Source organism: Pangasianodon hypophthalmus, chromosome 8 (assembly GCF_027358585.1).
Source record: "Pangasianodon hypophthalmus isolate fPanHyp1 chromosome 8, fPanHyp1.pri, whole genome shotgun sequence".
NCBI lineage: Eukaryota > Metazoa > Chordata > Actinopteri > Siluriformes > Pangasiidae > Pangasianodon > Pangasianodon hypophthalmus.
In genome coordinates this window covers 14,731,768-14,758,923 of record NC_069717.1, presented here as the reverse complement: position 1 = coordinate 14,758,923, position 27,156 = coordinate 14,731,768, and the positions used below count along the sequence as shown (strand labels likewise).

At 40.3% G+C, this 27,156-nt stretch overlaps 1 protein-coding gene across 2 annotated transcripts in view; it reads left to right on the top strand.

Moving 5' to 3' along the window:
* The window catches only part of sema6a (sema domain, transmembrane domain (TM), and cytoplasmic domain, (semaphorin) 6A), a 65,986-nt gene that overhangs the window by 15,213 nt on the left and 23,617 nt on the right, over positions 1–27,156 (top strand). For both annotated transcript variants that reach the window (XM_026913394.3, XM_026913385.3), the window contains exons 2-14: positions 9,319–9,454; positions 10,235–10,352; positions 15,797–15,857; positions 16,371–16,433; positions 16,746–16,847; positions 19,542–19,632; positions 20,351–20,470; positions 20,856–20,944; positions 22,112–22,329; positions 22,902–23,033; positions 23,893–24,048; positions 25,409–25,582; positions 26,953–27,093. In XM_026913394.3, the coding sequence (XP_026769195.2) occupies positions 9,355–9,454; positions 10,235–10,352; positions 15,797–15,857; positions 16,371–16,433; positions 16,746–16,847; positions 19,542–19,632; positions 20,351–20,470; positions 20,856–20,944; positions 22,112–22,329; positions 22,902–23,033; positions 23,893–24,048; positions 25,409–25,582; positions 26,953–27,093 (1,565 nt within the window). In that variant the 5' untranslated portion in view covers positions 9,319–9,354. The remainder of the gene's footprint in view (positions 1–9,318; positions 9,455–10,234; positions 10,353–15,796; positions 15,858–16,370; positions 16,434–16,745; positions 16,848–19,541; positions 19,633–20,350; positions 20,471–20,855; positions 20,945–22,111; positions 22,330–22,901; positions 23,034–23,892; positions 24,049–25,408; positions 25,583–26,952; positions 27,094–27,156) is intronic.

The window sequence follows — 27,156 nt, the reverse complement described above, 5'->3', positions numbered from 1 at the left end:
ACAGAACACAAGAAACCTCCAAAGTAGAGCGCTATCTGGCTACGGTCACTACGGAGGTGGCCCTAATCGCATCTAGAGGAGTAAAGAAAAAGCACTGGGATTTGCAGTGCTGGCTGGAGGGGGGCTCTGTTCTCAGCAGATAAAGCTGTTTCTGTAGGCCCCCCGAGTGCTAAAGCCGTATTAAATCCCTAACGAGTCACTCTAATGAGCATTTACTTGAAATACTCCTTAATCTACCCTGCAGTCATTTCTAGTTTGGGAGTATACGCCCAGATTTTAATTATTATTTTTTTAATTATTTCTCTTTGATTTCCTGGCAGCTCTATTTTGACTGATGACTGATGTACTAACTATGTTCTGTGGTAACACCCCAGAAAAAAAGGACTTCTCTGGAAAAAGAAATAATGCGAAATAATATCTACAAATATACAGTACATATTGATGAAATCTTTTATTTCCACTGCATTTTCCCTGACAGATACTTGAAGTGACCTTCAGCTTCACTTTAAATATTGTATATTATATATATTGAAAGAGCAATATGCTTTCAGTACAGTTTTCTGATGTCCATGGTTGCATTCATTTTTTTCTTTCACTTTTTTTCATCGTTTATTAAAATGTGAGATATTCATTTCCTCCTTTATTTAACATCTGAAGTACAATGATAAAGAAATTCATTTGGATATTTAAATATACCTTTCAAATATTAAAGTTTAATTAGTTTAAAAACAAAAGGTTATAGGTTAACAAGGCTGTTTCAATCAGTTATTTAAAAAATATAGAAACATATAGAAAAGTGATCATGGGAAATAAACTACTGTTAGAGTTTGGCTCTGCAAACTCTTTGTACATAAAACGTAGCCTTATGAAAAACGCTAAGTGGATCACTACTTGAAGTTAAGACTAAGTAGGAAATGAATAAGACAGGCAGCATTAATCTTTTCCTGACTTGACTTTACTGAAAAAAGTGAGATTGGTGCATTCATACATACATTTGAAGTAGTAAATTCACAACAATCAATTTCCCCTGCATTTTGGCTAGAAATAAATATCTGATAAAACCCCCCAAAATGATAATGTTTCATGTTGAGAAAAATAAAACATAAATTCCACTTTCTTCATAACTATTAGTACTGGCCACACCATATTGTGTCTTATTTGCATAAAGTTAAACTTCACTCGACTTTATTGGATCACTCATTCCTCCAGCTTCACTTTGCCAACAGCTGCTACACCTCCTGTTGCTGTTAATTGCCAACTCTCAATGAAAATTAATGGCTTCTGGCTGCTTTGTCACATCACATCGGTGCCAGCGTGAAGGCAGGATAAGGGTCTGACACCAGTAGCAAAGCAGATTCAACTTTAACTGTTGCATTAAGAGGATGCTAAGTGCCAGTCAGAAGAAGTTAAATTCTTTTTTGCTGTGTTAGAAGCTTGGTGGCAGTGTAGGTTTTATGGGTGGGCTATTCATTATGGTAGAGAAAAGAAATTGGAAGGCAAAGGAAAAAGGAGAGAGTGTCTTTCTTACCTAGGCCAGTACGGCAGCAGAGAACAGCTGATGCTCTCCGGCTGGACTCATTAGTTGAGTGGATATTTGAACCTAAGTACTCTCTAAGAGACACTCGCTCTTCAATTCCATTAAAGCATTGTACATTATTCACCTGTTTCATTAATCAAATTTCCTCCTAAATTTACAGCACTTGACATCCTAAAACAAACAGAAAAAAGACGAAAATTAGCTGAGGGAAAGCTTCCGATTCAACCTTTTTTGAAAATGACAGAGGGCACTACAGTTCATTGCAGCTGAGCTCATCTTTGAGGATATTGTGTCTGCTCGAGCTGTCTCAAAGACAGTCTGCTTATCTGAAGGCTGAGATAGAGAATGAAGTCACTGATGACAAATAGCCTTGACAGAACGAATAGAAACAAAATAGCGTGTGTGTGTTTGGGGGGCGGCGAGGGCGGCTGCGTCACTTATGGCCGTGGATCATTTGGGGCTGTGGTAAAATTGCCACTGTGGCTGGGTTTGTTTTGGAAGATAAATGTTACATTTTTAGCCACATGTTGTCTCATACACTGCCACATCCATGGTAAAATTGGGTTGGAAAGTGAGAATGGGCTGGGTGACTTCACGGAAACTAGTTTTCATGGTGTTTTTATTCAGAAGTGTTGTTTATTATAATGTTTCTTTTTTTTTTTTTTACTTTAGGAGCATATGGTGTATTACACTGTGAGATATCTGCAAAGCTAAGATTTCCAACCTCTTATATTTTAGCAGAAGTAGCTGTTCTGAATTTTCTGTTGTGTGCTACTGTAATACACAGTTAAGCATATTGATGCTTAATTCATTTTAACTTAAACCCCTGGCTTGTTATTCAGTTCTGTGTCTTAAAGCATATTGTTCTGTACCTACAGTCATACCAGGTCATGATATGGGTTATTAGTTATGGGTCCTGGGAGGATTAGAAATCATAATGGAGAATTTGAAATCATTTCAGACATTTAAATCTTTTTTAATTCATTTCTATGAATTAAAAAAGATTTAAATGTCTGAAATGATTTCAGACATTTAAATCTTTTTTAATTCATAGAAATGAGGCTGTCAGAGGCAGAATTATTGGCGAGTTCTTTAAAAGAGACTGTTTTGTCAGACGGTTTAGGAACTCTCCCAATCTGTTCAAAGTGAAAACTTCCACTTTGCACATATCAGGATATAGCTGGTGGAGTCTGCAGTATAAGCTCCTTTACTAGTGTTGTTTATTTTGCAGCCGGTGAAGGTTTTAGCCGAAAGGATCCCGTAATCCTCATGCCATGCAATCTACACTGAGTTGTTGCTGACAGCTCTGAGTTTCTTTTGTGCGTCAGGAGTCGTGCCTGGGAGAGATAGGTTCCTCGTCAGGGCATAGCTGCCTGTTTATACCATACTCTCTTTCTTCGACACAACCTCTGTCAGCTTTGTTTTCATCCATACAGGCTTTTTGCACTTGTGAGACTCAAGGAACTGACTGCCATTAGCACCCTGAAAATGTTTGCATGACCGAAAGCTAATAACACAACCACTAATTTGCACATTGGCACATTGGAAATATCCGGCCCATGTGACTGAGCAGCATGAGGCACATAGTTTAGAGTTACTCACATCCTAACTCTGGATTTGAATTTAGAGAGAACAATCATTAACACTCTTTTATTTGCAGTGAATTTCTTTGGGAGAGAGGAATATAAATGAGCCTGCTCGTATCATGTATTTACTATTCTCTTCAACGAGCACAAGGCTTTCAAATTAGTGCCAATTACTCAAAGGCTGAAATTGAATTACAGGGTCTAATAAATGGGCTGCGGTGGCTTCCTTTAAACTTTGGCTTTCTGCTCACGTAAGCCCCTCCTGATTCAATTTATGTGCTTGTTTCTGCTTTGTATTTTTCCTTGCAGTGAGACAATAACTTTACCCTTAACCTTTGAAAGGAATAGATACCAGTGATCTATAGCTCCACTGACTAAATTAATGAGCAATTTCCATTAGAAAAATTACACGACACAACTGATCTAAGGATTGGGGAATCAAAAATGTCCTCTGACGCAGCACTGAAAATTAGATATTGAAGAACCGTCATATGCCCTTAGGAGGAGTTACTCCAGGGAGAAAGAGATATATTGAGACTCCCAGAAGAGGCAGGAAAAGATGCGAATGAGATGTTGTGAAGCAAGATTTCATGTGGATACCAAGTCATCTTCCTGCTAGCAAGCTTAAAATTAGCTTTTGCGTTCTTCCCTTGTGGTTGAAGCTCTTGGTTTTATGTTGCATGCATGCGATTTGGTGATAGCATGTGTAATTAGTGTTCTGGGTAGTTACAGCCAGAGTGTGTACAGTTATTGTGTGTAATACGTTCTTACAGTGCGGTCAAGCATGCAGCACAAAGCATCTGTGTAGTGCAGAAAACCCTGGTATACACTAACAGCCAAAGGTTTGGACACATCAGATTGAATAAATGTTTAATATATGTTTCATAATATACGTTTTATTGTCTTAAGGACATTTTTACAAAGGTAAAATGTTTCTAAGAAAAACAGAAATAGTGAAGAATATCCACGTATAAAATTAGTTCTAAAAATGCCATTTTTAAGTAGTTTTTATGTAAGAAGTTTTCATTCAGAGCGTAGGAGAAGCAGTGAGGAGCTCAGCCTATTTGAGATCGTTTAGAAAAGACTGGATGAAGCTCCTCATGAAGCTTGTTGGGAAGAGTGCACAAAGCTTCATCAAGAATACTGTTAAGAATGTAAAATATAAAATATAGTGTTCATGTCTTTATTATTATTAAAAATAGTAAATATTAAAAATAATAAAAATTATTATCTAAAAAAGTACTATGAGCAGCTATGTCCAAAACCTTTGACGGTTATTAACATTTTGGCATCTTAAGTGCTAAGATGTTTGTATAAAAGATTATCTTTTGCATGATTAGCAGCACTGCACATCTTCTTCTTAAAACAGCACCGGTTACCAACTGTACTGTGGTTTATAACTATCACCAGGAAACTGAACGTAATATGTGTATTTTTGGAATTTGGAATTTAGACTTAAGCAATTGATGGCCAGTAGTTGGGAACTAACAGTACTCTCTCCTATTAGGATAAGCTTTGTTTTACGCTGTTGTCTTTAAAGGATCAAGAAAGCTCCATGTATTTTCAAACAGCACGTTGCATGTACCGGTTTCATGTGTATGAATAAACTGCCACCAGCGTATTTCTGAAAGGACTGAGCAATTTGACTTGAGGCTTTGCAGAAGGCCATCACTGCTGAACTGTTTGGACATGTCCCACCTACAGGAGTAGTGGATTGAATGCGGATTGGAGGATCAGGAAGCGTTTGGATTCCAATTACCATTCAGCTGAGAGGAGTGACACAAGAACTCACTCACAGCCCATCAGAGGATTAGCATTCGCCTTGGATTTGGCTAGCATGCAAGTTAGCAGTGAATTGAAGAGGGCTGCTCACCAAAGCCAAGAAACAGACGCAAAGCCAAAACCACAAGCGTTCGAAAATCCAACAAATCAAAAACAGTGATGCTTTCTGAAAAGAAGAAGCTTGAAGTTCATTCAAACTTGCTGTATAGCTCATCTGTACATCTGTAATCTATAGTTTGTATGTAAAGCTTTTTGTTGTTGTTACATGCACCAGTATTGAAGAAGACTTTGTAGCATTGCTGCTTTGGCAAAATTCACTTACAGAATTTGAAGTGTCAGAAATGCGTGGGGGGTTTTTTTTGGTACAAAGATAGTAGTGCCACTAGACTAGAGGAAGGTGCAGAGGGGCTCTAGAGCTGGTATGACGGTGTTGTATTTACACTATCTCAGGGTGTGCGTTCCACTTCCAACTAACTACAGCATTTCTGTTTTGAAAAGTTGGACGCGTTTCATGTTTTTGGTAGCCATAAATGGTTAAAATACGACAAACAATATGTTCCTTAGTCATTATCATAGTCGCTATGACATTATGCCCTGTACCAGGATATTGCAAGCATATGCAATTTACTTAGTAAGAGTTTGCATGAAATGACAGTAGTTATGTAGTTGTGAGCACACTGACTACAAAGTGCCTGATTATAGTGATTTCATTGTAAAAAAAAAATAATAATTTTAAGCCTGTTGCATTAAATTATTAAAGCTGAATGCAGTTAATCAGTAGATTTCACAATAATAAATTTAATTAAACACAACATTCATTCTCGAATAGTTTTTTGATGGAGCCAGATTGCATGACCATAATATTTATTTGTTATTTTTCTTACTCAAACAATTTGATTTGTCACTTACTGTGGAATCTGTTGATTAACTGTGGTCAGAAAATTATTTGCACATTATTACAATATAGTACGTTATTTATTTGCATATTTACATTTTTTTTGCTGTAGTAAATAGTGCAATTTTTTTACTAAAAAAAAAAGCAGAAACAGAAATTTAATTTACTGAAAATAGTTAAATGCTGCATGGATGTCATTGCACTACTGTTATGCTTATATTATAAATGTGCCAGAAAGTCAGAAAAGACAAATTAATAGTCACTATTAGGCAATTATTATAAAATGATCAGAAATATGACAGGCCTAGAACTAGTAATAATTTGCTTAAAGTGGCTTAAAAGTATTCTACAATAGAGATAACCCACATTTCGCAGCTGCTACAGTGTATTTTTATGCCTTCTTTGTGTATGTATGGAAGTGTGAGCTGATATAAGGGCGCTCCAGTCTCCTTTCTCTGCTCATGTTAGCAGGAAATTGAACGGATAAGCCACTCGGCCAGCTGCATTTGCATGCGTGTTATAATAGTTGATTTTGTCGTCCATTACTTTGTGCTGAAATATTGAAAGCAGACGAATAGCAGTGGCATGAATGGAGCATGAGATATGATAAACGGATCAAAGTGAGGCAGGATATGATTGCCAGCCTCCTTATCTTTAATAAATTTCTGTTCTGCTCAGTCTGTCGGCTGCACTTGGCTCAGATTTGGGTTGTCTCCATCCTTTCCCTGCTTGATTGACAGAAATGAAAAAGGTTCGAACGTATGACTTTATTCTTTTCTCCGACTGCTATTGGAAGTAACAGTTGGGGGTCTTCATGTATATTCTGCACACAAAACCTCAGCAGCGACTGGTTTTTTGGCATGCTGAAATCGCTGCATGGTCTCGGGTTTTGTGTTTCAGTTTCCCTTATCTGACAGCTCCCAAACCTTAATTAACAGCGTGGTTAATGTGAGCTGCATTTTATTTTACATATCATTTTCTCTAGTGCGCCAGTATCACCTTCAGGCGTTATTAACAAGTGTGGCCTCTTTGGAAGGGGGCAGAAAACTTCAATTATACAGCATTTCAATTACAGGTTATGTTGTCAAGAGTCTTTTAATTACTTCTGGCCATTGTCATTTCACAGGTTTGTTAGGCTGCTTTGACATTTGTTTCACGATATACCACTACCTCAACCTCGGGTTTCTCTAAACAGCCAGTGTTTGTGTGTGCCAGGCTGATGTGATGCTCGTGCCACACTGAAGAGTGCTAAATTACTCCTCTGACACTCAGATACACGTTGTTTATCCAGGTTGGCCTTCAGCATGCTGTGTTAAGGAGCATACTGCATTGCCTCGCTCTATGGCTGTAGCTCGATTGCGGGTTATGCCTCTTTAATTCAGTGTTTGGTGATCGTTGCGATGTTTGCTGTGTCTGATAACGATCATTCCACCACTATGTGAGTGGTGTAAACCTGCACCAGCATATGGTCTCCAGTGGATGAACAGGCAGTTAGAGGTGCGAAAACAGCGTGCACGTGTACATTGCAGACGCAGACTCATTTCCGCTAAGCTTTATTGCCTGCCACAAATTTCCCTCCAGCATCTGGGGTAATAAAGGTGCTGGCTTACTTTCTTACCGAAACACTGAGGTTTCTGTCTCAGACTCCTTATTCGGTGTGCTAAAACTGACATTAATTTAATCTTTGGTTCATGCATTTGAATAGCATTTAAAAACACTACAGCTGTGTAATGCTGCTTTAGGAGAAAATCCATTCTCTTTCTTCATCCACTACTGGACCCCCGCCTCCCACCACAAAACACCCATACATATGCTTACACACAGGAGCTGTGCTGATTCAGACAGAGGGCTATCACAGTTTAATCATTAATCTTTGGACAAATATTACGCAACAGAATGACATTACATCTGAGGCATTTTACACACATTGGAGCTGTTTGCGCCCACAATGCTAGCTTTTTAGTAAAGCTAATTTACATAATTACCGTGTTTTGTGGCTGAAAATGATAGTGCTTTCAAGTCTGTGTTTTACCTCAGTGTAGACCCTTTTCCATGAAACTCCAAGGCTTTTCATTTAGCTAAGACTAATTACTTTGCGTAAGTGCTAACTATTTTTGAAAACTCACTACTGTATAAGCCTCAAGCATTTTAAACTCATTTCATGAGCATTCTGAGTTGACGAGAAAATCAACTACAGTTTTGTCTATGCGTTTGGTTTATATGGTTAATTTAGCATAGCCCATGGTGTAGGAAATGTAGGTATGTCTCTGATTAAATAAACAGCAACGAGGGCCGCAATTGCTTCAAGAACATGGCTGTATACTCAGTGACAGGCTGTCATGTCAGATTGAGACCATATTAGTCATGTCAACCTACGCTGGGGACACTGATTTTATTTACAGTGGACAGTCTTGCCTGAGGTCTTGTACTTTGTTCAGGTCATCCATCACGCAGTCAGCAGGCACAAAACAATCCCAGCCACCATGCTTTTTACTGCACGATGTATAAAGCGCTACAATCAGCCAGGTTTGTCGCAGAGCACAGTTTGACACCTCTTTGAAGTGTTTTTTTTTTTTTTTTTTTTAAATATAGTCGAGATGCACACACTTAGAGGTTGAGTGCATAGAGAGCATGTTTAGGAGAGCCAGCGCCTCCTCCATCAAGGTTGTTTCCTAGGATTTCAGTTGCATGCCCTGTGCTATTAAGGGAATCTGAGTGGAGAATAGTGTTTTCACAGTGCTCTGAATGGGATTCACAGTCGCACGGAAAGCGCTCTCTCTCGCTCCGTCGCCTGCCCTCCCTCTGTCCCTCTGTTCCTCCCCCTCTCTTCTTCACCTTCTCTCTCGGGTTTCTGGCACCACTGTGTCGCCAAGATGGCTAGCAAATGTGGTGGAGAATTAGGAATTGCACTGAGGCCTTAAAATTCTTACTAAAAATGCTTCCTTAAAACCAGCAGTGCGATTAAGAGAATTAACCAGTCGATTCTGATTGTGCTTCTGACCCTGCAGTAATTATCAGCCATGATTTGAGTTCGGGGGGGGGGGGGGGGGCGGGGGGGGGGGGGGGGGGCGGGGGGGATTTGTTGCTACATTGCCCTAGCAAAAACAGAGGAATAAAAATGTCAGCAGGGCTGTAGGTTGCCGTAAATCTCCTCTGTATGAAAGAGCCCAGGTTTCAGTCCAAGTAAGTAATGGAAGGAAGACCAATTGGGGAATCATTTCTTCCATCGATTTAATCATATGAGCTTCTCCAATTAATGAATCATACTGAATGGGATATACGCTGGTTAAAAAAAAGCAAACGTCTGATCCTCTGAATAACGCCGAGTCCACCTCAGGCTCAGCCATCGATCTGTGACGCATATTACTCAGCTAATCCAATTAATTTGTTTCGCTGGCAAGGCAAGATTGTAAAATCAAGGCCTGCCCTGCATATCTGTACCATGTTCCTGCAGGTGCCTATGATGGAACTAATGAAGGAACTAAAGGACGAAACGGCTCTCTTCCTCTTTTTTGCAGGCTGAAGTAAAGACATAGTGAGGAGCCAGTGCAAAAATGAGGTCAGAGGCCTTGTTGCTGTATTTCACCCTGCTGCACATGGCTGGGGCCGCCTTCCCAGAGGACTCGGAGCCAATCACTATTTCACATGGCAACTGTGAGTAACCAGGAGCCGTTGGGAGAAACGTCTACACCTCTTTGTTCTTCACTCCTCTCTCTCTCTCTTTTTCTTCACTGTCCATCTTTCATACACATTCCTCATTCTCTCACTCTCGCATTCACATTTATTTCTCTCTCTCTGGCTCCCTCTTTTTCTTTTCCTTGTCTTTCTCTCATTCTCATGCACATTCCTCCCTCACTTTTTTCTCTTCCTCTCATTTCTGTCATTTTGCCAGAAATACTTCTCTCTCCTGCTAACATTTATTTAGCTTTATTCATACCCTTTCTCTTCTCTTTCATTTCTTACACAATTTCTCTCACTTTCTCTTTTTTCTCTCACTAACATCCTTTGTCTATTTCTTACTCATTCTCCCTGACACATTCCTGTCTGTCTTTCACTCTCACCTTCTATCTCTCTCCTCTCTTAATTCCCTTGTTCATTCTCTCCCTCTCTCTCTCTCTCTCTCTCTCTCTCTCTTCTCCTTGCACTGTTTGAAACATAATTCGATGCCGAAGGAAGCACACAAGAAAATGTGAACTTTAAATGCTATTTGAAATGGAGTCTTTCTAACATCAAAGGATAATCCTTTATTTTCCCCCGTCAAAGCTTAAAGCCTTAATGTTGAGGTCTAACTGCTATGTGGGGCACAGAGATTTAGGGTGAATTTTATTTCCTTTTTTTTCTTTCACTCTCTCCGTGAAACCAACTAGCTTATGATATTATTTGTTTATATGCTTGGAATTATTTTGCCTGTATTTAATTTCTACCTCATTGCAGATACAAAACATTACCCAGTGTTTGTTGGACACAGACCAGGAAGGAACAACACACAACGGCACAAATTGGATATTCAGCTGATCGTCATAACGAATCGGACTCTTTATATAGCCGCAAGGTCAGTTTGCTTACTGTCTACATGCATTGGGCAAAGGATGTTGGAGTGCAAACCACAAGACTTTAAGAGTGCCTCATTCTCACATGACCATAGCGGCTTTTGCCATTCACCGAAATACACAACATCTCCGGAATTTTAAGGGCGTAGCATTTCCCTGAAAGTGGCGTATACGTACACAACATAACCATAATGGCTCAAGCAGACTAACATCAATCATGTGGTCTGTTGTTGAATCACGAAGTTCTTAAGAAGGGTGCTAACTTTTCTCATGGTGTCTATTTAAATATACTGTATAGAGTAAATGATTTCCTATTGGATATTATATAATCATTATCAAAATGCAGTTAGGGTCACAAATGGTAAACGTAATATTTAGGAAATAGCAGAGGTGTGAGAGTTCATCATTTTCATGTGTGAATCAAACTATTGATGTAAAGCAGCTTGCTGGAAAAAACAATCCAAATACACAAAGTTAATCAACATAGCTATTCTACTAGAAATAATTATATGGTAGGATCACACAGATGGCAACAACCTACTAGAAAAACAATAAAAAGCAATAAAGAAATCCAAACTGAAGGGACGGAAGGAGCTATTGGCAGTTGTGAGAGTGAATAATGCTGGTGTGTGGTTGATATCTGGGGTGCACAGAATTGGAAATAAATCATTTTTTTTCCCCTTTTTGTGCTTCATGGGGCTTCTGCAAATGAAACTCTAGCCAGCAGTGCCAGTATCACCTTCGGAATATATGAGCAAACTGGAGGCTGATGAGAGGAGAACTATGCACATAGCACACTCCAATTCGCATTTACTGAGCCAGCTAGGTAGGAGATAAGGGTCCTGTGGACTGGCGAGCCATCACAAACTGCCTGAATGTTGTCTGGTGTATGTCCAGGCATAGCGGCTGTCAGGGGTGATGTCCAAAATCATGCATAAATGTTATAAATACCCTTCTACATACTGTGTCAGAATAGTCATTGCAAGCTGTACTAGTGTATAAATAGTATGTAAAATACTATTTTGGATTTTTCTTTTAAAATGCTTATTAGTCATGTAGTGTGCGGTTTTGGACACAGTTCTGCTGTGGCACATGAGATTGGTTTCATTCAGTTTGCTGTATCTTGGCCCACAGATGGCCGACAGAGATGCGGTCCAAAAGCTGATGCTACTTGTGAATGGCTCCACATCATTTGGCTCATCATGAGGTCCAGTGATTAAAAGGTTAGCCAGCTCGATAGTGTAGCACACAGCACAGGTTTAGAAAAGTGGGTTTTGATTTTTTTTTAAATCGTTATTGGCATTCTGGAAGCACCAGCGGATGCTGTAAATAGCATTTAGTGGGAGGGTGGAAATATTTACCCACAAAGACTTAAATTAGGTTGTTATTACATAATTATGGAAGAGTGTTTATATAAATTTGGTTCATATGTTCCATGAGTTGGTTTGAAAGACCTCAAGGTATTGTTCTGTCTTTAGCTAGCCATCACCTAGTCCTTGAATCTGAACAAAACCGTAAGGATTTAATTATTACAGAAGATTTAAATGAATGCATTTGGGCTTAAGAACACCCCCAGATCATCTGAGCTGTAGGTTGCTTTTCTAAAAGCAGTGTATGAGTCAGTTTGTTGTGGTGACTAGCTGGGAGTGATCACTGACTGGTGGTAAAACCCTACGGCAGCGGTTATCATACAGTACTTTTTTAGTCTAAGGAATAGTAAGTAAGTAAGCTGTGTGTGTCACTGTAGCTCCACAGCTGTCGCTGGCTTGCACATTCAAGAGACATAGTGCTTTTCGGATCACATTACAGATAACTGTGCAGAATGGTCATGAATTGTGATTGGTTGGCACATATTTAATTTTAAACACATACCACTCTTTACTAGCAAGCTAGTTAACTTTAGAGAAATTATTATGTAATTAAAAACATAAGCCAGTTGGGAATACGCAATGATCAATTTGGATGCAAATCATGCATTCTTCCTTATTTTTTTCAACTTATGAGTAAATGTTTCCCTGTTGAAAAATCCAGCCAAGCTGGTCAAGCTTGTAGATCATTTCTGTTAGCTCGTAAGTGCTGGTAGAAAAGAAACAGTTTCTGAATTACAGCTACAAGACTACATCATAGCATAACTTATTTGTTAAGAAAATAACACAACAGTAAGGCAATTTAAATGTCTCATTTCTTGATCAATTCAGTCATGTAATAAGGAAGCTGGAAAATAACTTTCCAGCACACAAATGGTCCACCAGCTTAATCAGTCTGTGATCTGTGTTCTGAGAACTGAAAATAAAAATAAACCATGAAATATTCACTATAATCACAAGAAAGCACTGAGGTAAACCTGGTCTACACTACGACCTGTATACCATTATAATGTTTTCCAGGACAGCTTGAATGGAGGAGGTGGTCTAAAGTGCTAAATTAGCCCTAAATTCTTTATAATTGACCCTAACTGATTAGCACAATTGGCTGGCAGTAGCATTTTTCTCAATCTAGAAGGAATCTAGGGAGAAGCAGCAATTTTGTGACCCTTAATGCTACTGAGAAGTTTGTGCAGATTCATTGTTCACATTCTCTTTTCCCTGTCTGCTGTTTGCCAGGGCAACTGTTCTCATCATTCTTTTGGGAACCGCTTTGGCATGCTATGGGAATGGTCCAGTGGTCCATGAGGTATTCAGGTTCATCCTTTTCAAAACAGGGCAGCAAATGAGGTCCAGGAGTCTTCGATTCATCCAGTGTTTTCAAATCCCATTAAAGGTCCACTAATGATGAGGATTGTGCTTTCTCCTGTGTGCTTTTTCAGCTGGTCTTAGAGACCCCCACCCCCCACCTCCTAAAAAAACGGTACAGATGTACGATATACTCAGTGGATCTGCGCTTGAGCCATCGTGACTTTATCTACGCCACCTAATTCCTGGTGTTGTTGTGCATTTGTGTATGTTGTATCTAAGGTCGAACCAGACAATATACAGTGTTGCCCCAGCCATTCACGAAGTGGTTATGAAGGGGGGTGGGTGGTAACTGGGGTACGTTACTAGGTGTGGGGTGCATACTAACGAAGGCCCCCATCCCTCCTGTCAGAGAGTGAGATTGTTTTACAAAAGGCCACCAGATGGACCACAGTGGCCCTCAGTCACCCCTGAAAAAAAAACTGGGGTGTTATGAAAACGACATTCCTCAGCACAAAGCCTCTCTGTTCTCCTGGTGGGCGGCCAAGTCCTCCCCCCCCTCTCTGCCCAAGCACAACACACCCCGATATCAGATCTTTAAGCAAACGGATACACTTGCGGTGTATCAAAGTTTTCTAACACCTCAGGCACTGCGAATAAAAGAAGGCACCCAACTCATGAAGCCAAATGTTGGGTTTTGTTTGTTTGCTTGTGGTGAGCTCCAGAGGTCTTTGTTTGCTTGGCTAGTCCAGCACTCGCGCAGCATGAAAGGAACTCAGCGCTTGTTACACTCGCTTCTTTTGCAGCTGGATGAAGAGCCAAACTGTTCAAAAGCTCTGAAGCTGTCATAATAGGAAGCCTGGGGAGCTTTGTCCAGCAGGTAGCAAGTGTGGAGTCAGTGATGTGTCCTCAGGTGCAGCTGGAGTTTGAACCGGTCATGTTTGCACAGTGACCACTGCAGTATTCTGCTGGCAGGATGCATGCCTACCACATCACCGATTACTGGCTTATCTATTGCTTTGTGGCTGAAATAATTAAACAAAGAAGGTGTTGTTAGATGTCGAAGAATGTGGAAAGGTTGGGTTTCAAAAGCAGATCAGGGTCAAATCATGTTACGCTCTGAGAAAATTGTTCCATTTAGCTCCCTTAAGCGTATGTCCGATTTGGGGGAAACCCTTAAATGTTCTGTGTATAACCCTACAACAGAGGACCCCCCCATTCTGAGTGGCTTTTAAGTAGGAACCTAGGGGCACTTAATTATCCCTTTTTATCTACGTCATTACCTAAATGGCATGTTATTATTGCAGGTATGATCTGTTCACATACGGGAGCATGTGTATTGCACTTGGTATTCATCATGCATTATAATACAAGAGTACAGAATATTTGCCCAATAATATCTAATGGTCCACTGTGTAGATTTTAATGTTGAACTTTACGATGTAACGACATACATTTCACTCAGTTAATGATCCTCTGCAGTTGTAATTATTCGGTAGAATAGAGTTTCATTAACGGAGTGTGAGACAGTCAGGTGAGATGACACCTTAGCCATGCTAATTGAAATGCATTAGGAGTGGAGCTCAATTACTCCTCAGAAGTAATGGTATAGGATCACCTGGGGTTTAGCTTTCTGTAATCTAGAAGTGTGTCAGTGATCTTGAACTGCGGTTCAGCTAAGAAGTATAGCCCTGCTACGTGCCTTTGAAACCCGCAGAGATATTGGGAGTTTGCAGTTTGTTTGTAAGCACAGGAAAGATTCTTCTTCATTAGCTTTAGACTTGTATACCCACCCAGGGGTGCACAAAGAATAAGCAAATATTAGGAGCTGCAGAGGAAACGCTGACCATCATCAGCTTAACCAGCCCTAATCATTTTGAGCACCGTGTAATGAAGCTGTTTAAAACTAGATCATTTCTTGGCTTAGAATCATGCAGGACTCGCCATTTATCCAAGGCAACTAAGAGTGAGAGTATCTACCTTTTTTCCAACAAAAGCTGCTACACCATTCAATAGACACTGGAGACTGTGAACTATTTGAAATTCGACACATGTATGATTAATTACCAGCTTCTGACGGAGACTTTGGATAACATAATTGGAAAGAAGTTTATCCAGCTGGAGATTGCCAAGCCCCAGGAAACTTGTATAAGTGGATTCATTTCAGAAATGGCTTCTCTTCCAGACTTTATTAAATTTGTATAATGAGAACGCAAGCCACTGTGCAGGTTGTTAGATATAATTAAACTGAACTCAGCGGATGTTGACGAGGCACTCTGATTAAACACACATTTACAAGTAGTCTCAAACAAATTAAACAGTTTACAGTGCAGCCAGTCCTACAGTCCCACCTGTCCAAAATGAAGACTGTATACTCCAAATTTTGTGAAGTATACAAACTGTGGAGGTTTTTGCGTGGGTTATTTAACCTGAGTTTATCGGCACCACATGTCAGCGGAGATTTTGCTATAACCAGTTGAAACACATAACTTATGTCTCGTATTTTAATGAGTGTTGGTATCGATTTCCTGTGGTTGAGTACTGAACTTAATTGACCTGAACAGCGCAGAATGACTTGGCACTCTCCCAACGAGCAACCTTCCACCAGAACAAAGGCAGCTTTGTGGGTGCTGAAGCACTTTTAAACCTTTGTTGCTTGTGCCTATTCCCTGAAGTGGTGTTCATTTTTAAAAAAAGAAAGCACATTGGACATTGACAATAAAAGACCATCTCTAATTCCAGATCCAATTGAATTCTTTTTGTCATCTTTCCAGGGATCACATATATACAGTGGACATCGAAACAGCCAACACAGAGGAGATCTTTTTCAACAAGGTAAGCACTGTGTCAAACTATCTTCTTGGATACAATCCTGTACTCCATCGTAATTACTTGGCAGGAATGAAACCCAAGCAGTAGACACTCCAGGACTGTGACGCTGCTAAGCACATTATCCTATCAAGAGTCGTCGCTATGCGTCATCTAGCCTAAAAAGAGGGACCCTGGAGGCGGGAGATTTATATGTACATGTAACTGCTCCCGATTATGCCAGTGCTCTGAGCTGTGTGGCGGAATACTAAAGCAGTGTGATTGATCCTGGGTCTGAGAGGCCGAGAGAGATTGATTAATGAAAGGGTGCAATTTAACATCAGTGATTTAATCAATTAGCAGTTTGTAAATGCAGCTTAGAGGTTACATCGTATGTTAGAATGACTGCTGATTTGACCTCAAGGGTAATAAGAGACAGACATAATCTAGTCTAATGTGTTGTATTTGTTGCACAAGCCTGTCTTCAGTGTAAAGCCTAAGCAGATCAGCACTGATTCACCATCGATTTTCTCTCCACAGAAACTGACATGGAAGTCCAGGCAACCTGATGTGGATACCTGTAGAATGAAAGGAAAGCACAAGGTATATGGAGCATTTCTTTATATTTTTATCATTTCATCATAACACAGGATCGTTTTTGCTCATCTCCGTAATGTAATATTTTGAAATCTAATAAAGGCTTTTAGGACCAGACTAATGTAGTTTTGTAACATGAGACATCTTTTTGTATTTGGAAATGGCATAAATGGTAACCTAATAGACTGAAATCAAAGGTGATAAAGTGGAAAGATGGGCAGGTTTTACTTTTTAGCAACACAGTAAACATGAAGACTTGTAATTTTGTAAGGTTACACCAGTCATACTTGAACTTTGTACTCCTGTTCTCATCTACAGGATGAATGCCATAATTTCATCAAGGTCCTTCTCCAGCAAAATGATGATACCTTGTTTGTGTGTGGGACCAACGCGTTCAACCCTTCTTGTCGAACCTACAAGGTATCACTTTCTTCCCTGTGGCCTCTCTTCACACAACTGGATATGCTGTAGATTTGGCATGCAAGCAGCTCAATAAGAGATGTCATAGTATAGCATGAAAGCCAAGGAACTATGAACAGTGATGGATTATTCCTGCATGAGCGATTTGCAGGTGTGGGCCCACAGTGTTGATACAAAGCAGGGGCAACCAGCTGTGCATGGATGGTTTGCTTTAGTCCCGTGTAAATGCAACAAGTACTAAGATGTAAGCATGTTTATTTTTATGTTGTGACATATTTATCACGGAGTAATGTCGTTGGCTAGACAACATGTGAGAGCCTGCACTATCTTCTGCAAGAAAGTTTGAAATGTCATTAAAAGGGCACACCAACTAGAGAAATAGCTCCAGTGTAGAACGAATCCTGAACATTTTTCAAAAGAGGTTTCCTCGAGTGTTTTTCTTCTACCTGGCTTCTAACATTTAAATAGTTATAGTTAAGTGATATAATACACTACATGGCCAAAAGTTTGTGGACACCTAACCATCACAGCCATATGTGCCTTTTGAACATTCCTTTCCAGATTTAGTCCCCCTTTGCTGCTATAATAACCTCCAATCTTCTGGGAAGGCTTTCCACTAGATTTTGGAGTGTGGTTGTGGGGATTTATGATCAATCAGCCACAGGAGTGGTAGTGATGTCAGGCACTGATGTTGGGTGAGGAGGCCAGAGGTGCAGTCGGCGTTCCAATTCATCCCAAAGGTCGTCAGTGGGGTTAAATCATGTCCTCATGTACCTCGTTCAATCCCCAGGGGCATTGTCATGCTGGAACATGTTTGGGCCCCTTAGTTCCAGTGAAGGGGAATTGTAATGGTACAGAATACAAAGACATTCTATACAATTGTGTGCTTCCACCTTTGTGGCAACAGTTTGGGAAAGACTCACGTATGGGTGTGATGGTCAGGTATCCATAAACCTTTCATATAGTGTACCTCCTTTTATTAGACTCTGAGCCTTTAGCATGCTAGTGTCCATACAATTTGCCCTTTGCAAGTCATTTCAAATGGTTTATCAAAGAAACTACACTTTCTGATGTTTCTCTTAATGTGTCATATTCATTTACATGTTTTAAATAATTCAGCATCAATTTCATGTTTTTCAGTGAGTAAGGTGCAAAGTCTGGGTAATAACTGGCACAACAAAAAATCCCAGCCTTTTAAAAAGAGAGTGAATTCCTTTCGCCAAGAACTGCAGTATCTGCTCACAGATTTCCCACCCCTAGGCATATTTGGCCCTTGCTGGGCTGTGTGACAGCGGAGTCAGACGGTGTATGTGTGCGTCCACCTTGGCCACTCTTTCACCTTTCTGTCCTCGCAGCGTGATGACTCTGAAAAAGGGTCCTCTGTTTCAGGCCCAACCTCAGCCCATATTAATCAGCGTCTCTCTGAGAGAGAGAGAGTCGAGGAGGAGGGTGGGCACTGTACAAATGTTCATCTGACAGATCTGCTCCGTGCACTCACACACACGCCTCTCACTCCCAAGGGCCCATCTGTAGCCCACTCAGCACTTGTGTGCCCTGGGATCACTCAGACACATACTTGAACAGGCGAGCAGTTCTTTGTGTATTAATACCTCCCTCAGCTTCCTGATATACAGGTGGTATGGATTATGTCACCTGTTGCTGGATGGAGCTGCGGGGAAATAAGGAGCGGTGAGGTGATGTCCCTCACCGTGTAATTACTGACAGCATACAAAAAAACTTCCCATAACCATTTCAAAGAGGGGCCCTGCCTAGTGGATTACGGAAAACATAAGTCCATATGTGAATGATGGGTCTTTTGGGTGTAATGTGATACACCTCCTACTGTTGACTACTGTGGCTGCGCTCGGATTCCTGGCAAAAGTCGATCCTTTGATGGAATTAATGAATATATCCATCAAAGTCATTCTTAAAAGGAGCTCTACAGGATGCCAGAGTAGAGGAACAAATCTGTCAGGACCTTGTTATGATTCATCTGGGCTATATGATAGGGGTTGACTTCATATATCATGCTATTGTTTAGGAGTCTCTTCCTCCCATTGAAAAGCAGGAAAAGCTTAGTAGCTTGAGAGACAGACTTAGCACAGCAAAGCCCTTACACTGCTACACTCGCAAAGTAAGGTTTTTAAGTATTATGTATAGAATAATGAGGTTTATTATTTAGTATGACTAATTCCGGTGGTGTTCTTCTTTGGTTTAACACAATTTGTAGGAAATGTTAATTAAGCTTCTGGTGTTGGCTTCTGATATTTCATATCTTCCAGCAGAAATTCTAAATGCTCCGAGACTTCGGCGTGACCTTTTTGACTCGGTAGATAATAGCTCTTTCCGCCAAGAAAAAATAGAATACCAAATGACCTGTTTGGAAGCCAAGAAGGGTGGCGTAAGCAGTTAAACTTTTTGGCAAGCTCCAGCCATTGTCAAGAGCAAGAAAGACTGTTAAAAATAACTCCTTGAGAGAATATCACTGTAAATACTCAGAATCATATCTCTAGATGCTATTTAATACAGTTTTTTTGTCACATTTAATTTTTTGCCTCACATTCCTTTTGTTTATTTTGTTTGCAATTGAGCTTTTGGAACTGAACAGAACAGCATTGTTGTACAGAGTTAAGGGGCTCCCTTGCTGCTCCCTTGAGTGTAGTTGACCTCTGACCTTTGGCTTCCTTTCTCTAGACGGACACACTGGATGCGCTTGGGGAGGAGATTAGTGGAATGGCCCGGTGCCCGTATGATGCCAAGCATGCCAACGTTGCCCTGTTTGCTGGTGAGGCATCTAATGAACTGTCTTTACACGAACACTCCTAAAACACTTGCTAATTTGCTCATTATGGAAGACTGGTTTTATTTGGATCACTTTATTTCTAGACTGTTGATACTCAGTAATAGCTGCAAGACATGCCCCAGCTTTTAAATAGTGACGCAGATCATCATCATTAGATGGCCTATAAAAAAGCATGTGAGGAATACAGGGAACTCCGAGGCAGACTGAGCTGGTGGCAGTCATTCGGCAACAGTTGCTCTCTGTTTCTGGGAAGAGCATGTTGCTTGGCAAGATTTCGCCTATGGTCAGTTTGGAAACACATGAAACTATTGTGGTACTAGAAAAAAAAATGCAGAGTCTTCCCTGAAATATGGGATTAAAAATAACTCCCAAGATGGAAAACCCAGATGATTCATCTCTTCATTAGTGGCTTGAAAAAGCTGTCCAATTTGAGGTCTGCTAAAGTGATTCATGTGATTGTCATAGTTACACTAATTACATTATTGCCATCGTATTTTATTTGTTTTGCCAGTGAAGAGCAAACATTTGACTATGAGTCATTAACCTTTACTTCCATTGCAAGCCTCATGTCTGGTGATGGTGCCTTGGTTTTTGGTTTGGGCCTCTCTAGGCTGGTCTCTGTGCATGCTTGTGTAGCAAATTTCACAGAGTGGAACCTTTTCGTATGTGTTGTTAAGCTTGCATTATGTTTGTTTCGTAGATGGAAAGTTGTACTCTGCTACGGTCACCGATTTCCTCGCCATTGATGCCGTTATTTATCGTAGCCTGGGAGACAGTCCGACCCTTCGCACAGTAAAACACGATTCAAAATGGCTGAAAGGTGAGTAAACAGAGAAACTGTGTGGGATTACGTTTTCATACAGAGAGAGCACTTCTCTAAATGTTACTTAGAATTGGGCCAGGTTAAATAACATTTCCTTTCCATTTTCTGCCTTGGTGAGTTAAACATGACCATGCGCTAGTAATTTAGTTTTATTCTTTAAAGTAGTCTTCTTATGTAGTGTTATAATACTATGATATACAGTATTATAATAGATTATAGTGAACATAAACATGTATGTATGTATACAGTATATACCTATATACAGTGGGATATACAGTATTATTATAATATTGTGTCACTGTACAGTAAGTGTTGGTTGAATGTAAGGAAGAGCCCTGACAAAGTGTGTATGTGCTCGTGTGTGTGTTATCTTGTTTTGCAGAGCCCTACTTTGTTCAGGCAGTGGATTATGGGGACTTCATTTACTTTTTCTTTCGAGAAATCGCTATGGAATACAACAGCATGGGAAAGGTGAGAACCCCATTCATGACACGGCTTTCGATTGAAAAAACCCGTAATGTGCGGCCTTTCCTCCTTGAACGCCACAGGCAAAAATCAAAGGTCTAAAGAAGCAAACAGGAAGCGGGGTGGGTCTCTGATATCGGAGAGGGTTTTCAGGAAGGGTCAGCCATTTACGAAATAGGAAAACACACTCAGGATGGAGGACCTAAAAATAAACATGTGCGCCACAGACATTGTTTGAATTGTTTGAAGTCCTAAAATAGTTTACTATTTCTGCCAAAGCCCCTTTTGCATTTTGAACCCTAAGTCAAGAACTCAAGACCTCAAGAATTAAAATGGATTTCTTTAATTAATCCTATTTGCGCCTGTTTGTGTAATTCTTTGTTCGTGGCATTTTGCATGGTGATGTTTGCATGCGCGGTGCTCTGTGGTTGATGGTTAATTGTAGTGTGAGCACCATCTGTGAATGGAGCGCTCTGCGTTTACAGTACAAATGCATTTGAAAGAGTACTGTAATTACACTTGCCGGCTCTGGTAGAACAGAGCGTCTAGCTGCCAGCCTCAAAATCACTGACAGGGGCTAAAATTATATTTACGAATAATTTTGTGTTCATTCACTGAATATTTCTATATACAATAAAGCACTTTAGATAAAACTCGAAATGGGAAGCCCTCGGTTGTACAGTCCTTGACATAGCCCCCAGAGGGTCAAACGAGAGAACGCTTACAGGTGCTAGATGAAGACCTTTTGCTAAGAGTTTAGTAATAAACTGCATTAAACATTGTTATTGGAATAGTAATTGATATATCAAAAAATAATAAAGATTTAAAATGGGATGTGGTGCTCACAGGCACAAGATCACTAAAAAGTCTGAACTCAGTATATTATATATTATTATATATTATTTTATATATATATTATTTTATGGAAATACATAGTACATTTATGTATATTTAGATTTTTAGAGGTACTAGGCACTAGATATTCAGTAACAACTCTAGTAAAAATTATTGTATTATAAATGTGAATTATATAGCCTAAAAAACGCTATAATCCTGTAGTTTTCTCCAATTCATTACTTAGTTTTGCACTCTAAAATAACTGGACTTGTGTTGCAATCAAGAAGACACTTCTCTCAGAGGCTTCATCAGTGTGCGTGACCCTCTTTTTGCCAGGTGGTCTTTCCACGAGTGGCCCGTGTGTGTAAGAACGACCGTGGCGGCTCACAGCGTGTGCTGGAGAAACAGTGGACATCTTTTCTGAAGGCTCGCCTCAATTGCTCCATCCCAGGAGATTCGCACTTCTACTTCAACATCCTGCAGGCTGTCACTGATGTTATCCGCATCAACGGCCGTGATGTTGTCATGGCCACCTTCTCCACGCCATTTAACAGGTATGTGCGTTTTTATTCAAAGGCAAATCTAATCCAGTGAGAAAGTTTGATCTGTCAGTAATGAACAGAAAATAGACTTGGCAGCTAATTTCTTTATCTAAATTAGAATCACAGAGCTGGCGTAGTGCTCACAGTATTTGACAATTCCCATGTTGTGGCGGTTTGTGGCAGGGCAATTGAGCTTGCGTAATGGGCCAAACAACTACAAAATTTCAATAAGGGTTTCAGTAAGGGCCATATTCAAAGTTAATCCAAGCGTGGAGAATGAACTGCTATTGACTGGAAGTTCCAGCTATACAGAGGGGACGCATTAGTCATTGTTTCTGGGCAACTGCTTCGACAATGTGCCAGTTCATATTTTGGATTTATTGCTCAGATTTACAGTTTTGGCCACAGAGGTTAACAGAATCCTATCTCTGTAATTATCACAATTCTGTCCTTGTGTGCTCTGTATTCCGCTGAAGCTGCCTAGTTGAAGAGACAAACGAGGAGGAATGATTCAGAGTTTTGTTATGTACACAGTAGCGGGTATCCGCAGGCGAATTACTGCATGTCTCTTGGCTCCTCCGTAGCATTCCAGGCTCGGCCGTGTGCGCCTACGACATGGCGGACATCGCCACAGCTTTCACTGGCCGTTTCAAAGAGCAGAAGTCACCAGAGTCGACCTGGACGCCCGTACCTGAAGAGAAAGTTCCTAAGCCCAGGTATTCACCAGTGTTTTTTCTGTTGTTTCTTTTTTCTACCTCTCAAACATCCCAAAGCATGTGGGAAGCTCCTCACTTTCAGCAAATAGACAGCGGTGCACTGAACAACAATGCTATTGTGCTCTTTCATCAGAGATGATGTTTGGGATTCTGTGATATGGCGCCAACTGCAGTCATGAATATTTACAATTGACTTAAGGAGATATTTTATAGGTCTTATACATAAATCATGGCCACACTGGGCAATTCTCTTTGAATAACATTGTTACCACGCCATGAGAAAAAAGTCAAAGAAAAAAACAGAAGTGCATATCAGCAAATGAGGCATGAGCTCATTTTCCAGATGGCTGACTAATTTTCCAAAAGCACCAGCCAGCCTGGTCAATCTTTGTCCTCCGTCCCTCTAATTATCACAACAAGAGCGAGCTGCATTTCCCCTGAAATAGCATTTTACAAGAAGGAAAGATCTGGGGAAGACAATTGAGACCTTCTTCTAGCATCCATATGGTGTGTCACCGTGTCGAGCGCAACAGGAGTATCGCTGGTGCTGATTAGCATCAAATTATGTGTTTGTGCGAAACAAGGTCAGGTGTTAATGAGCACAAAAGCACTTTCTCTTCTTTGATGTCATTCTTATTTTATCATTACATGGTGCAAGGGTGCTAACAGATGTTTTTTTTTTTTGCTTTTCATGTGCTGTTAGTGTATTCAAAGCTGCACTTAGAACAGTGATTTGAATCTAACAGTATGCAATGCATTTACATTTAACCAGAGAGAAGGGGTTTATTAGATCTAAACTTTAGCGGTTGCTTTGTTTACTGATCTATTACTTTCTCTTTCTTTTTTTAATTTTTTTTAGGCCAGGCTGCTGTGCTGGAACACCATCAGCAGAGAAGTACAAGGTGTCCAATGAGTTTCCAGACGACACACTAAACTTCATCAAGATGCACCCGTTGATGGATGAGGCTGTACCATCCATCGCCAACCGGCCCTGGTTTCTCAAGACCATGGTTCGGTGAGCACTGACTCCATGTGCTAATGAGGCCTAGTGGTTGTTTTTCTAGCGCACATGTATCTTTTATAGCACACTCAGAACCCCAGAGCCAAGAGCAGATAAGGAAGGATGATGAGAAAGGATTTAGAAGAAGTTTACAGTCCTGTTGCCTGAAATCCCATTCCATAAAGGTTCTTCCCTAATGATATTGTGAATTAATGGTTTCTATTCTGCATGGTAATTGTTTCTCAACTGACCAATGGATCTATGCATTTGCAATGCAGAACGATGACCAGGTCAAATTCCGACTCAGATAGATTAATCTAGCATCTAGAGCAGGGGGTTGGAATATCTGCTCTAAATGCAGGAAGTGAGCTAGAAATGCAATCCAGAATAAGATTCTATCTCCTCTCTAGCCTGAAGGGAAGACATTTGAGTTCATGTGTTTCTTTTTTCAACATATTAGAACAGTGGGGGTCATTTTCAAACAGTTAAGAAGGATGTTCCTGTTAGGCAGGATTCTCTCGGGTCAGGAATCCCAATTTGACAATGGGTTAATGACCAATCAAATTTATTGACACAAGTTAAGGAGTCTCACATTTGCAATCTTTAATATTAACACTGAATTTTAAGGACTGTATAAATTTGTTTAAATAATGCTGCACTAGGGCAGCACTATGGCGCTGCAGGGAGTGTTGCTGCCTCACTGCTCCAGGGTGCCCAGTTCAATCCTGAGCTCAGGTTACTGTCTGCACAGAGTTTGGGCATGTTCTCCCTGTGTGTATCTGGGTTTACTCCTGGTTCTCAGGTTTCCTCCCAAAAACATTCCAGGAGGTGGATTGGTGACTCTAAATTGCCACTAGGTGTAAATGAATGTGTGAGTGCGTGTGTGTGCATGGTTTTGTGCGATGGACTGGCATCCCATTCAGGGTGTATTCCCACGGTGTACCGAGTGCTGCTGGGATAGGCTCTGTGACCCTGACCAGGATAAAACAGTTACTGAATATGAATAAATAATGCTGCACTATTAAAAAACTCAATCCTGTAGTCTCTAATCATTTCCTTCCCCACCCCTTTAGAACTCTAGATTTGAAAATATGACAGAAAATTCCATGATAATGTATTTGTCTTAACATTTTCATCTCACCAGTCTTAATTACCTTGAATTTCATTTGCATACTGATTTGGATATTATAGATACATTTGATTAACATGGAGGTCAGCACAGTAATTGGAGCAGCAGACACCAGACAATGGTCTCATTTCTATAGCAAGAACAGAGCTGAACGTTATTAAGTCAGAGAATCACAGGGCGATTTCATTATCTCAACTCTGCTGCGTCACACATTTTTCTCTCTCTCTCTCTTTTTCACCCTTCCAGATATCGGCTCACTCGCATTGCAGTGGATAACACTGCCGGGCCCTATCGCAACTACACCATTGTTTTCCTGGGCTCTGAGAGGGGCATCATCCTTAAGTTCCTGGCTAAAATAAGCAGCGGTTTTCTGAACGACAGCCTCTTCCTGGAGGAGCTGAGCATCTACAACCCAGAGAAGTATGTATTCCATTAGAAACTCACCACCACCCTGCAGATCATTTAAAACTGATCTATCAGGTTACAGCCCCTCGAATGTGGTGAGCAAAATTAAAGGGAGCAGAGTGGAACTTTTGCAGCTGGGCCATGGCCGCGAAGCCCTGCTGACCGTATGGCAAATGATTAAAGAATTTAAAGAGTGGTTTAAAAAAGGGGAATTGGTTGAATGTCTCAAAGCCTAGCTGAGATCCCCTCCCTTTCTAAAATGTGATGGAGGTTTGGATCATGCTGCTGTGGAATAAACAGAGAGACAGGGGCTAAAGCAGATTTTCTGATGAAAACTGGAGTTACTCACTGGTGGTGAGAGATTTCAAAGAGTTACTGAGCTGTGTCATGTGAAAAAGTGGGGATTTTGGAGAGCGAACAATACAACCTCCCAACATACAGCATGGCACCATGCATTCTCTGGCCGAGAACCATATGGCTAAGGTTTAGCAGTTAGCATTAGTGACTTTGCAGGGAAGGATCAGAGTAAAGATCCCCACTGCAAAAGGAAGATGGACTGCTTGCCTTAATTGAGGTAACCTATGCATACAGCCCAGCTATTATAAAGTTGTATTTAAATATCGCCTTTAGATGTGGGGAAGTGGGGATTAGTCTTAGGCTCTATGCCCTTCTAGGCAACCATACAATGCTCTTCACAGCTAATTGCTAAATGATACATAATTATTTCAGTATGTACATATACTAAAGAAGTCTGCTTGGTTGTACCAGATAGAGTTTACATCATATTGACATTGTGGCATGGAACAGTCTATAAAAACCGAATATACAGTGGGGTCCAAAAGTCTGAGAGCACTAGTGAAAATGTTTCCGTTTGGCATTCTTTTTCAATATAACACATAGTTTTTCATTACATATGATATTATCAGCAATAACCTGAGTGAAAAGTAGAATCTTAGGAATATTTACATGAATTTCAGACTTTCTTAGTATTTGGTATGTCCCCTTTTTGCTTTAGTGACAGTGTGCACTCGAGCTGGCACAGACTCCACAATTTTGTGTAAAACCTGATGATCCATGTTAGATCAAATCCATCAGTGTTTCATCTGAACATGTTCTTTGATGGAAGGGATAAAATTCATGGAAAATTTCATCTTTTATACAAAGGAGTTAACATGGTCAATATCACAAATTTGCTTAAATTTAAATAGTGACATTGAAATTGTGCAACATCTTGAATACTGAAAAGTTCTAAAACTTTCTGTTTATTTCCAACAAACTTTCTGTTTGTTAAAATAAAAAAATCCCAGATTTTCACTGTGGTCTCAGACCTTTACACCCCACTGTAAATGAAGAAATAGTGCTGAGCCCTTTTTGCATTCTTTTAGGTGCAGCATTGATGGCGTGGATGACAAGCGCATCATCAGCATGCAGATCGACAGCAAGAGTCACTCACTCTTCGTGGCATTCACATCTTGTGTGGTTAAGGTGCCGCTGTCACGCTGTGAGCGACATGGGAAGTGCAAAAAGTGAGTCTAGCTCAGCTCATATAATAAAGTTCTCAGCAATAATAACAATAGGGTTTTATCTTT